The 13,386-nt window shown below is 52.5% G+C and overlaps 1 protein-coding gene across 2 annotated transcripts; it reads left to right on the plus strand.

The window, feature by feature from the left end:
* Positions 1-2,762: 2,762 nt before the first annotated feature.
* Klhl31 (kelch like family member 31) lies at positions 2,763-11,473 on the plus strand. Of its 2 annotated transcripts, none has more exons than XM_048347603.1 (3): positions 2,763-2,966; positions 8,122-9,326; positions 10,574-11,473. In XM_048347603.1, the coding sequence occupies exons 2-3, from the start codon at positions 8,155-8,157 to the stop codon at positions 11,304-11,306; spliced, it is 1,905 nt and encodes a 634-aa protein (XP_048203560.1). In that variant the 5' UTR covers positions 2,763-2,966; positions 8,122-8,154; the 3' UTR covers positions 11,307-11,473. The 2 variants fall into 2 exon arrangements, with proteins under 2 accessions (XP_048203560.1, XP_048203559.1); XM_048347602.1 differs by having other exon boundaries at positions 2,763-2,957.
* The last annotated feature ends 1,913 nt before the right edge of the window (positions 11,474-13,386 follow it).

Consider the following 13,386-nt stretch of genomic DNA (forward strand, 5'->3'; position numbering starts at 1 on the left):
GTACAGTTCTTCCTATTGATGCAAAAAAAGAAGTACATCTTCACCTTCATTTTTGAGTTTCCTCTATTTTGTTATCCAAAATAGTTTAGAATACATTTATTAACTTATGTATCAGGTACTTATTGTTCTATAATCAGGGAATAAAGAAATGAACAATTTTCTCCACAATGAGTGTAGGTTATTAAAATGCAACTCCAATAAAAATTCCAAGCAGATTGAATGTGACATGGGAATTCTAAACAACTCTAGAGAACAGTAAAGATGAAACTTGTTTCTCAAAATAACAAAGAATAAGAGACTTGCTTCTTCACCACTTCTAGAAAACTACAGAAATTAAAACATATTCAGCTAGCCTTCACAGAAGGCAGAGAGATGAGGAGAGAGCAGCTTCTACGTGCGCGGTTCTAAGCAAGGAGGCCGGACGGTGTCTGCCCAATGGATGGTGCCAAGAATGGGACTCAAGTGAAAGAAACAAGGCAAAGCTCTACCTAGGTCAGAAGTAACATGTCTATTTTGCGTGTGGATTAGTCATCGGGTGGATTAATAAACGCAACCGAAGTAGGAGATAAAGAAAAATCAGGGATATTACATATATATATGCGTGAGTGTGCATATGTGTATAAGTGTGTGTGTGTGTGCGTGCACACATGCATGCCGGTTCTGGGGCTTGAACTCCGGGCCTGGGCACTGTCTTTGAGCTGCTGTGCTCAAGGCTAGCGCTCTGCCCCTCGAGTCGCAGCTCCAGCTTGTTTGGTAGTTAGGGATCAGAGCCTCGGGAGCGGGCACCGATGGCTCACGCCTGTCATCCGAGCCACTCAGGAGTTGGGAATCTGAGGGTCGTGGTTCAAAGCCAGCCCAGGCAGAAAAGTCCCTATGTGACTCTTCTCTCCAATTAACCAGAAGCTGCACCGTGGCTCAAAGTGGTAGAGCGCTAGTCTTGAGCAAAAAACCCTGAGGGTCAGTGCCCAGGCCCCGAGTTCAAGTTCTACGACCAACAACAAAAAAAGAAAAAGCTCATGAACTTTTCTTCCCAGGCTGACTTTGAACTGCACTCTTCAGAATCTCAGCCTCCCGAGAAGCTCGGCTTACAGGCGTGAGTCACAGGCGCTCAGCCAGGGATATATATTTTATCATCTTGGGATGAGGAAGCCTGTTCTAAGTAATGAAATCGATGGAAAAAAACGACACACTCAAATGTAAAAATGGAGCATGCCTGTAGAACTTGCAAAACAAATTTGGAAAGGAACAAGAGACTGGAAGGCGACACGAGAGCACACACAGCGGAGGGTGGATTCGTGTAAGGAGAAGACAAGCAACGAAAGGGCTTCATGGAGCCAAAGGCAATCCACTGACTAGAGTGAAGAAAAGCACAAGTCTAAGAGGGCTGACGTTCACTCCGTGGGTGGAAAGGGAGAGCAAGGAGGCCCACGCGGGCCGCACTCTGCTAGAGCAGTGAGCAAGGGGCTACTGATCCTTTACTTCCCAAGAGAGCTGGGTAAGGCGCTCGAGGACCAGGCAAACGTGGGGGTCCTGTTTAGCCACAGCAAGGATTCCTGCCTCCAGAACCCCACTCGCCCCTTCCTCCACTCAGTTCTGTGGTCCTCCATGAGTCACCCCTTGCACACATGCTCAGTTCGCTCGCTCTACCACTCCGCTGTACTCATGTCCCTTTGAGTGTGTCTGTCCATCCATGTACTTGTCCAGTTAGTAAGCAGTTTACCCTCTCCTTCATGCCAAACACGGTTTCAGACACTTGAGATTCACTCGCGAACAAAACAGATGGTTATCGTTGCGCTCGTGGGACTTACACCTGAACCGACTGTGGCTCGGGCCACTGGGAGGGCAGGGCAGGGGCAAGTCCACGGGAGAGGTGCGCACTAACGACAGAAACAACCTAGGTTGGATCCTCTTGCTGCACAGCAGCCTCCAAAGCCCTTGTGCAGGGCCCCCACCTCACTCTCAGAGTCGGTCTTTTCTTCAGATGTCCCCAGCAGGCCCCATTTCTGACAGTTTCTTCCACCCAGACAATTTTTCCAGAATGCAGAAAAGTTGTCAGCATGCCACGGTGGTAAGGTAATGCTCAACGTATCCTCTGGCGAACGAAGAATAGCTAGAACGTTTATTTTCCACGATCTACCTTACCTTTATTGGAGCTGATTATCCTGTTAACGCTTGCAGCATACATCTCACACTCTTGGGGCCTATTAAAAGCTTGTGGTCAGTTAGGATGCTCTGAGTTGTTTATCTCGCATGGGATGTTGCAAGAGTAGATATGGCCCTACACACGAATGCATGGCGGGGGGAGGGGTTATCACTGGATAAATGAGAACTGGTCACAAGCCTGGCTTTGCTAAACTCATACTGAAGTGCTACAGAAAGTCCTGCGGCCTGGTAAACATGTGCTCCGTTTCTAAAGAACAATCTATTTATAGCCCCAATCTTCTCAAAGGACCTGACGTGACCAGGCTACTACCTTTCTAGAACCTGATTTTTACCAACAGCATCCCCTTCCTCTACCCACATCCCTGCCTCAGGTAACTAAACATCTGTGGATGTTCTTTCTTCATATACAGGTTGACTTGGAGGCCTTGACTTAGAAAGAATAAAAAAAAAAAAAAGAAACTGTCCAGGTCAAGAAACCCAACCCCCTCTGCAGCCACCGGAGCTCCGCCCTCCGCGTGGACGGCCGGCCTTGCAGGCCAAAGAGGGAGCGAGGGCTGGGCTGCTGCTCCTCCCGCAGGACGTCAGGGGATATTCTAGAAGCTCTGCGGCCGGCCGAGGCTGGTCAGGTGGCTGCTGGTGGCTCCCGCGTCTTCCTCCTCCCTCCCCGTCTCCCCGCAGGTGTCTTCCCGGGAGGACTGAGCCCCGCAGGGCCGGCCGGCTGCCGCTTCCCGGAGGGAGAGGGCTGGAGCACGCACGCACCGGCTCGCCCACCCACGCCGTCTTCGGGATCCCGGGTGTGTAAGGTGCCTGTGACGGGGAGGCGTGCTGGGGTGGCGGGGGTGGGGGTGGGGGTCCCCGGTCTCCAGCTGGGAGGCAGAGAAGGTTGTGGTAGGATTTGAGAAGCCGACCCAGTCCTGGGACAGCATGGGGGGGCGGGGGGCTGCCCTACAGACGTGGGGTCGCTCCATTTCCAGTGCTAAGCTGAAGCCACCCGAGCGAGTGGGACATTTTTCTTTTACTTTGTGGAGAAAAAAAAGAAGGAAGAGAATCAAGATTTTGTGCGCAGAGCGTAGAGCTCCATCTTTGTTTTATCTCGGAATCCATTTGTACACTTGGGGTCAGCTCAGTGATGCGTTATTCGTTTTAACTAAATTGGCAGCACAGAACCATACAGCCTCTGCCCACAGCTCTAGAAGCTGTGGACGACGTAGAACTCCCCCCGCAAACCCCTCACGTGTGTTTTGTGGACAAGAAGGTCTTTAAGAGCACGCCTAGGGCTCTGGAGAAGGGTGCTGGGGTGAAGCGGGAGTGGAAACCCCTCCCGTGCGCGGTGTTGGTTAGCAGGACCGGCGCGGCCAGGCCGTTTCTATTCCGGGAGGCCGCGCTGACGGGCGCTGACAGATGCAGCCCTCGGAATGCGGCCGGGACCGGGAACAGGCGCAGCTGATTCGCACCCTTGGCAGGAGCACACCCGGGGATCCCAGCTCCTCCGGCCGGGAGGGACAGGGACAGTGACAGCTCAGCACATGTGGCTCCTCGGCGGCCCCGTGCGGAACCTCTCGGTGCAGGGCTGCGGGAAGGGTGTCTGGAGAGCGAGGGTGCCGCAGTCTTGCCTATGACTGCATGACGACCCTTTTTTATAACTACTTCACCGGGGGTGGGCGGAGCAGGGAGTCACGACTTTCTCGTAGACAAAGGTACAGTTGTGTCATCACTTCTTAGCAGCCCCCAGTCTAGTGGCTGGGCCATGGGCCTTTCTATGAAGCTCATCAAAGAAGCTGCGCCACTGACAAGTACCTAGAAACACAGGCGTGGTTTGCTTCAGGATTCTGCAAGGCTCATGAGCTCTCTGAAACGCACCTCACAGCCGGGGTGCGAGATAAGACAGACCTGCTTTATCGAGCAGTCAAACCACAAATCATCGTTTATCCCATTAAATTTAACTGGATATCAGTCGTGAGTATTGACTGGGGCTGTGGAAAGCCAGATTGAGGAGAGAACTGAGGCAGGAGAGACCTTGGCACTGGGAGCAAAACCCAGCTGTGTTCCCAACGGCCAATTTTAGAACTGAGAGGAGGCCCCTTTATGCGACAGGTGATTCAACTGGGAGGATTACTAAAGCCAGGTTTCAGTTTTGCTGTGATCAAGAAGACATCAGATCTTAAAAATGCAACTGCAAGCCTGTTTGCTTCAACAAACACAACATGCCAGGGAAGAGAAACTTTATTAAACTTTCACAAACACCAAAATATTTTTTAATTGCATTGGGTCCTTTTATCGTATATTCAGAGAATTGCAGTTAATTTTGTGTATATTTGACCAAATCTAGACACAGGCTCTGTTCTTTAAACCAATAGGATAGTGACGGTCTCTTTAAACAAAAATGGTAACTGCCTATTTAATCTAATATTTAAAGGACGTGCCTGATTATCTGATCAATAACTTCATGCGAGCCTTCTTTGCACCTATTTCTATTTTTGACTAACCCAACCTTGAAATTTTGTATCCTTCGTTCCCTTAAAAAGACAGAGAAATTGGTAGGATTTGCACATCAAAAAAACATCTTTTACACTCAAAAAGACTGGAGCTAGGAAGAACCGTCTGTGTTCTCCATGCCCCAGATTTGATCTTCTGACCCTCAGCTCCTCCGCTCAGTCTGTTTTCTCAAGCTGGGGAAAGCTGGCTGTTCATCTGCAGGTTTTAACCCACCCTGAGTTCAGGGCTCCGTTCTAGGACAAATCCTTGCTCTAACACACAACATACCTACTTGTCTGACCATGGACAAGCTGCCTTTTTACTTTTTCTAGGCCTCGAATTCCTTACAAAACACACAAGCACAACATAATCTACCCTTTGCAGTATTTAAACTTAAAAAGAAAAACATAGAAGTAAAGACCTAAGCCAGGGTCCCCACGGAGCAAGCTATTGATGGATAAATCCCTATCTGTAATTATGTTAGGTAGGAATGGGAATATCATTTTATCATACAACGTAGATTTGCGTGTGGTGACTTACATTTAGGAATAAACGATTTCAAACTGGACAATTCTAAAGGAGGCTGTAAAACGCGACTTGCATGCCCAGCACTTGGCAAGTGTTGATTCATGGCACTGTCACCCTGGATCAGGAAGAACCGGGATCTTTGGGGGGGCTCTGGGGATTTGGCTCTGTCCCAGAGCTAAAGTGCAGCTCTTTCACAGGTCTAAGAGGCTCCTCTCGACTAGGCAGGGTGGGGCAAGGCTGTGGTACCCCTATCCAAGGAGGGGACCTCTCTGGGTTCCCTCCAGGAGTGAAGGATAGAACTCCTTCTACAACCCTCTCTGCCTGTGCAAAGTCTCTTCTCTGACCCAAGAAGGAAGGGACAGAGGGGACCGGCAGGGCCTCCAACTATTGGCCCATGGCATTACCCCACCCCAGCCGCCGCGGGGGCCCGCTCCGCTTGCCAGCGTTGCTGCGATGGTACGGCCGCGTGCCCGCCAGCAGCCCCCGGACAGCTCCACCCGGAAAGGTTTTCCTCCCTTTGGCCCGAAAGGAGGAAACTGATCACAGGCCCCCGGGCAGAGAGAGGCAATCAAGGCAGCTTAGCATGGGTGTCCCAGGAGTGGAGCTCTCCCCAGAGCATGGGAGCCACGGGAACCGTGGGGGGCCCGGTACCCAGGTCAGGCGCCCCTTTGCAGCCAGGCTCAAAGCATTAACCTGACACAAGAGGAAAAAACAAGTATAAAAAGAAAGAAAGTTCTCATCCCACTCCCAGCTTTTTAAAAACCCACGCTCAATGAAAACAGAAAGCTATCAAAAGTGACCGCCCGGGGTCCCGGGGCCGGCGGGGCGGCCTAGGAGAGGGGGGAGCGGCCGGCCCTTCCATCCCCTCCCTCCTGCCACCCTGGCCTCTCCCCGTGGCCGCCCTGGTGAGGGCTGTGCGCTAGCGAGGCCGTGTGGTCAGGGAGAACGCAGCGACAGGGGCTGTGTGGATCGCCACACGCTCCTCTGACCTAGTTCCCGTGCACAAATGACCTTCACCCCTCCCTCCCTCTCCAGACCTTCCAGCAGCCCACACCGTCGCCCTGAGGCCCAGAACCGTGACCCGATGAGCGGATGAAACGGACTTAAAATTGTTCCTTCCACAGGGCCTCCTAGGCACTGTGCAGAGTTTCTCTCCTCTAAAACTACCTGCTCCTAACTTAAAATGATGGTTGGCCAAGTGGTAGTGGGTGTGTGTGTGTGTGTGTGTGTGTGTGTGTGTCCAGTGCCACGTGCCTCCAGACTGTACTCCCCAGAAAGTCCCCAGTGTGAAGGTTCAGACAGTTCACTCAGAAGCCTCTGGGTTCTGAGCTGCCAAACGTGAGGGCAGGACTTCTCTGTGGCAGGGCCCAGCGCAGAACACAGCTGCTGTCATCCGTCCTATTGGCTTTCCCATCCTGACATCGCCCCGGCGAGATAGGTCCCTTTAGTTTGCGTCCCTAAGTCCTGGCTAATGGAGGCACCGTGTTCTGTGCAACGTGTTTGGCTAACCGGACCGTAGCCACCTGTCCCAAGTTTCCTAACGTTCCAGCGTTCCTATCAGGGCAGGGCTCTGGGGCGCAGCTCCAGCACGCAATTGAAATATCATCCCTACGTGCCACCAATTAAATAATATCTCGCCGATGGGCACAAAAATACTTGGCTTTCAGTCAGAAGCATCCAGACTACTAGTATCGCCTTCAGACAAGAGTGTTAATAAGTTTATATCTGCATGAATAAAATATTGGCCCCGTGGATTCTTCCAGAAATGTAAGGGCATTACTCCCAGAATTCACTGGTGCTATGCTTATGTAGCACGGTTGGCATAATTTTGTGTTTGTCATGACTTCTCTCCCTAGCACAAATTCCGTTTTTCACCATTTCACCAACCCCAGAAAACTGCTTCCTCCAGCAGGCGGCTTCTGATAGCTGCTTGCTGAACAAAAGACTTTATAGTTCCCCCAGGAAATTCCACATAGAGACTCTCAATACGTAAATCAACCGCATGCAAACACTAAAATGTGGTGGCTTCGTAGTCCCTTTAACAAAATGGGGCCACCCCTGTGCAAAATAGTATGCAAAAACGACTAAGAAAAGGTACATGTGCGTTTATCATCTTAAGAAATGTGAACGTGAATAAAACAACGTGGGCTGAATGGAAAAGAAGAAACACTGACAGAGAGGCAGACTCTGTTTCTTTCCTCTGGGGGGCCTCCTCGAGGGGGCAGGACCAGGAGGAAGGCAGGAGAGAGTATGGAGTGGGGAGTCCTTCAGTCCTTGGGGTGCGGTGGGCGGGGGGGGGGGGGGGCCGTGGGCTCATTCCTCGTTAGCAAATGTGCTTCTTAAAATAGCTCAGGGGCAAAGCACTTGCCTAGCAAGTTCAACGTCCTGGGTTCAGTCCCCACAATAGGTTCCATTGCGACTGTGAACGAAACGTTCTTTCCTCAGCATTTTACAGTTTTCCATGGGTTCCTCAATTTTCACATTTTCATGGAGGAAATCCTTCAACACGGTGATAATTCACTTTCTCATGAGAGTGAGACGAAGTCCTTAAATGATGATGAAGAACTGCTCAATAATCGCTGCACAGTGGAGCCTGGGTTGTTCCACTGTGATCAAACAGCCCCTTGGCAAGTCACCTCTGGGAACAACGCTCATTCTTCTAGAATCCTCGTCATGCTTGATGCTGAAGTAAACGGCAAACTGTGCACGTAGTTTAAAGGCTGTGTTTACATTTCTTTACATGTATTCTGAGAACTAATCTACCTTATGTCATTATAAAATTACTAACCTATAAAATGTTTGTGCAATGTGGGATTTCCAAAGAAATCACAATGTAAACTATGTCTTTTTCTCCTCCCCTCTCTCTTTTCCTCTCCTCTTTCCCCTCTTCCTCCTCTCCCCCCCCCCCCCCCGCCTGGCTCTCCCCTCCCTCCCTTCTCCTCTCTCCTTTTCTAGCAAGCTCTTGCCTGTGACAGTGTGCTTGCCAACATGGCGCCCAAAAGGAAGTCTGTCAAGAAGAACAAAGCAGACCTCAAGGAGACAACCATCATTGTGGAAGAGAGCCCACTGAGCAAGCTCAACGCTTTGAATGAGCTCCTAGAGGGAGGCAATGGCCTTAGCTGCATTTCTTCTGAACTAACGGATGCTTCTTATGGCCCCAACCTCTTGGAAGGTTTAAGTAAAATGCGACAAGAGAGCTTTCTCTGTGACCTCGTCATTGGTACCAAAACCAAATCTTTTGATGTTCACAAGTCAGTGATGGCGTCGTGCAGTGAGTACTTCTACAACGTCCTCAAGAAAGACCCCGCAGCTCAACGAGTGGATCTCAACGATGTCTCGCCCCCAGGCCTGGCCACGGTCATCGCCTACGCCTACACGGGAAAGCTGACCCTTTCCCTGTACACCATCGGAAGCGTTGTGTCCGCTGCGGTTTACCTGCAGATCCACACGCTGGTGAAGATGTGCAGCGACTTCCTCATCCGCGAGATGAGCGTGGAGAACTGCATGTATGTGGCCAACATTGCCGAAACATACTCCTTGAAAACTGCCAAAGCGGCAGCCCAGAAGTTTATTCGGGATAACTTCATTGAATTCGCAGAGTCAGATCAATTCATGAAGCTTACGTTTGAACAAATTAATGAACTGCTGATAGACGATGACTTACAGTTGCCTTCTGAGATCGTCGCATTCCAGATCGCAATGAAATGGTTAGAATTTGACCAAAAGAGAATGAGACACGCAGCCGATCTTCTGAGCAATATTCGCTTCGGTACCATCTCCGCCCAAGACCTGGTCAATTACGTCCAGTCTGTGCCGAGGATGATGGAAGACGCCGACTGTCACAAGCTCCTCGTGGACGCTATGAACTACCATCTGCTCCCCTACCACCAGAACACGCTGCAGTCGCGGCGCACACGCATCCGGGGCGGCTGCCGCGTCCTGGTGGCCGTGGGAGGCCGCCCGGACCTGCCGGAGAAGTCCCCAAGCAGAGACGTCTTGTACAGAGACCCTGAAAACGGATGGAGCAAGCTGACCGAAATGCCAGCCAAAAGTTTTAACCAGTGTGTGGCTGTGATGGACGGCTTTCTCTATGTCGCCGGTGGGGAAGATCAGAACGACGCGAGAAATCAAGCCAAGCATGCAGTCAGCAGTTTCTGCAGGTAATGAACAGATCTCGTGTGGCTCAGTGCTGGGGGGGAAACTGCCTTGACGGAGAAGTAACCTACTCAGGCCGACCAGCTTAGCTTACTGCTCGGTAGCAATTAGGCTGCCACATCACGCGTGCGCAGCACTGTCTGTAAAATGTACTACAGAGTCCACAGTTCCAAAATGTTAGGGAGGCATAGAAGGCAGGGTTGCTTTCATTTTACATATGAGAAACCCAGTACCCAAAGAACTCAGACCACCAACAGGTAGCTATTCACATTTCCATGTGTTTAGGACTTTTGAAAAAGAAAAAAAAACCCAAAAACCTCAGTTTTTAGTGCTAAGTGGTAAAAACAACAACAACAACACACACACAACAAAATTTCTTTTAAATTGCTGCTGCTGGCAGCTGTCTGATTCATAATCAGCAAACAATAACATTAAGGCTGTGACAGTTGGTGAAATAGTTGGAGAGTGAATGACAGACAATGTCATTTTTGAATGTGCCCCCAAAGAGCAAAAACATGGTAAGCCCTTCAGAAGTGGAGTTCAAAGCTACATTATGTCCTATCTTTATGGAAAAAGAAAACAAGGTTCGAGTGGAGGAAATGTTTCAAAGGGGTGCAGGTGTGGAGGCCGAGCCGCGGATCAAGTCGGCCACGGGCCGAGGGCTGGGGGCCCAGGCCTCCTCACAGGCTTCCTTCAGGAAGGTGAGGCGTGAGCTAGCCTGCCTCCCGGCTCTACCTCACCGCACATCACATAAATCACCAGCTTCCCCCGATTTATTCCCCCCTGGCCTCTAATAGTCAGGTTCGCTTTGTTTCCATACTGATTTCAGTGCTTCCTATTGCGCACTAAAAACCAAATCTCTATCAGCAAGTGGTGAGAAATAGAAAAGCAGAAAAGGCTAGGCCTCGGTGTTTGAGGCACGGCGTCCCTTGGCCCCCTGCTGGTGGATGAGGAGGCCTTGGTGACGGCCAAGGCGGGCGCACCCGCGGGCTCCGCTCGCGCCCGAGCTAGGCCGCGAGGCTGGGTTAGGCCCGGCTGGTGTCTGCGGACAGAGTCGCCATTTCGGCGAGGGCTTCCGCCTCCCAGGGCACGGAGCCCCCCGCCTCCGGGCCGATGGGGAGCGGGCGGGAAAGGGGACGAGGCCTCCCGGTCCGCGGAAGGGGGCGTGGGCGCCGGGCCGCCCCGGGTCTCGGGTGGGCCCCGTTCCCCGCGGCCCGGGCGTCAAGCCCCTCCCTCCCCTCTGTGCCCCCAGGTACGACCCCCGCTTCAACACGTGGCTCCACCTGAGCAGCATGGGGCAGAAGCGCACGCACTTCAGCCTGAGCGCGCTGGACGGGCTCCTGTACGCGGCGGGCGGCCGCAACGCCCAGGGCAGCCTGGCCTCGCTCGAGTGCTACGTGCCGGCCACCAACCAGTGGCTGCCGCGGGCGCCCATGGCGGCGGCGCGCTGCTGCCACGCCAGCGCCGTGGCCGAGGGCCGCCTGCTGGTCACGGGCGGCTACGTGGACGGCGCCTACTCGGGCTCCGTGTGCGCCTACGACCCCGCGGCCGACGCGTGGCGGGAGCTGCCGGCGCTGGGCGCGCCGCGGGGCTGGCACTGCGCGCTGGCGCTGGGCGGGCGCGTGCTGGTGCTGGGCGGCAGCCGGCTGGGCGCGCGCGGGGAGCGCGTGGACGTGCTGGCCGTGGAGAGCCTGGGCCCCGGCGCGCCGCGCTGGAGCCCCCTCGCGCCGCTGCCCGTGGGCGCCAGCACGGCGGGCGCCGCGGCGCTGCGCGGCCGCGCCTTCCTGCTGGGCGGCTGGAACGAGGGCGAGAAGCGCTACAAGCGGTGCGTGCAGAGCTTCAGCCCCGAGCTCAACCAGTGGACCGACGAGGACGAGCTGCCCGAGGCCGCCGTGGGGCTGTCCGCGTGCAGCCTGCCCATGCCCAGCCGCGCCACGCGCGAGTCCCGGGCCAGCTCCGTGTCCTCGGTGCCCGTCAGCATCTGAGCGGCGGCGGGGGGCGGGGGGGGGGGGCCGCGGGCCCTTCCCAGCCGCAGTCCGCCCCGCGGCCACCGGGGGGCGCCGGGCCCCCGGAGGTGAGGTGCCCCCCCCCCCGGCCCCCGCGGCCCCCACTGACTCCGGAACCGGAACGCCCGCCGGCCATCGACCTGCGGGGGGGGGGGGGGGGCCTTGGACCGAGGGCCCGCCCCGTCGTCCTCCCCGCCCCCTCCCTCCCCCCCCCCCCCCCCCCCCGGCGCCCAGGAAGCTCTGCGGCGGACCCCGCCCGGTCCGGACGCGCAGCCACAGTCGCCCTCTCCCCCCAGTCTGTCTGTCGGTTGGCACCCCGGCCCCGCCACGCCGACCGCGCATCTCACAGGCAAGCGGCACACCAGCCAGGCCTGGGTCGACTTAGGGTCGCCGGTCAAAGGGCCTCCTCCCCTCCTCTGCCTGACGTGTTTGCCAGGTTTGGGGCATTGCCATTCATAGAAAGTGGGTTATGGGCGATTGGGTTTTGGAAAACAGAACCCTTTAAAGGGCTATCCGTGAGACAGATGGAACTATGACTTGCTTTTCGTGAATCCATTTTCCCACCTTGTCTAGATAGGTCACTGCCACAGTGATCTTCACAGTAAGATACAGCTGTCCTTTCTCATCGGCAGAGTCAAGCAACCATGATAGGAAAATACTTTTTAAAATTGCATTTGCACTGAATATGTACAGACTATTTTTTTCTTGTCATTTCCTAAATGATACAAAACAACTGCTATTTGTGTGGCGCTGCATCGTGGAAGGTATGATATGTACTTGGAAATAACTTCTGGTATACAAGAAGATGGATGAGTGTCGTTAATATGTAAAATTTTACGCCAATTGTGAAAAACATTTCTAATAATACACGCTGTAGAAAAATTTTCTATATTGCCCTCAACCTCTAGGTATTTCATAGTGAAATTCAACTACAAGATGTTGACACTGCAAATTAAGAATAAAACATTGTTAGTGTACACTGCTTCTTTATGTCATAGAAAAGGAGTAGTTCACCAAGTACAGATTAAGCCTACAGGCATGTGACACCTTATCTGCCCACGCTGGGACCTAAAGCTCTGTGAGAAAGTCATTTCTGGGGCAAGTCAAATCACTGAGCGCTCACTCTAGCACCGACACACCCATACGACCTGTGCATAGCCCTACACCTTGTAGCAGCAGTGGTGAAATTCACTTTTCACTTGTGATCCATCATTTGCACACCATTTACAAAACCTACACTTTTCCCTTTCGCAGCACTCATTCACACAATGGCAAGGTATGCTGGTAACTTTTAGAGGAAAAATGCTCAAATACCCCTCAGCGGGCAAACACGGTAGGTAGATGTGCCCTGGCTTGAGATGAGGTGCGTGAAGAGGAGGAAGGAGCTCGGTCTTGAAATTAAGACAGAACTAATCACTTGTAATATTTTATGATGGAAAAACAAGGAGGGATAATGAAACTTGAGGATTCTTCATCCATCAGAACATGACAAGATAGGCTGTACAAAACCCTGACAGCGGCTTTCTATGAAGAAAACCAGAGATCTGTTAGAGCTGGATAAATTATTTGAGGTTGCCATCTGAAAACTCAGAAAAATAAAAATACCCATGTGGGCTCGACACTGCTGTCTTCGCTTCCTCCACAGTTAGGCTACTGGAGACCAGTGTATATTTGGAGCTAGGATTTCTGATAACACCTCAGTAGACAGTGTGGAATGAGGGTTGGGCACTTTTGAGCCCTGAAACACCTTGCATTGCACATACTCTTTACATAGTCATCTTCCACATGCCACTCAGGAAGATTCTTTACTTCCCAACTGAAAATTTTACTGCAGTTCCACTATGATTTAAGTCTTGGGAGCCAATAGTGTACCTCCTTTTATTTTTCTGAAAGAAAGGGACTTGTCATTTTTATAATGCCTGGGTCATATCTATGAATAAGCAAATGCATCTAGAGAAATAGCATGTTACCTGGCAATGGGTATAACAAAATTCAAGAACTCAAATTGTGTGTGTGTGTATGGTTTGTTTTTATTTTGTCGGTTGCGGGGCTTGAACTC

Source organism: Perognathus longimembris, chromosome 6, assembly GCF_023159225.1.
Source record: "Perognathus longimembris pacificus isolate PPM17 chromosome 6, ASM2315922v1, whole genome shotgun sequence".
Lineage (NCBI taxonomy): Eukaryota > Metazoa > Chordata > Mammalia > Rodentia > Heteromyidae > Perognathus > Perognathus longimembris.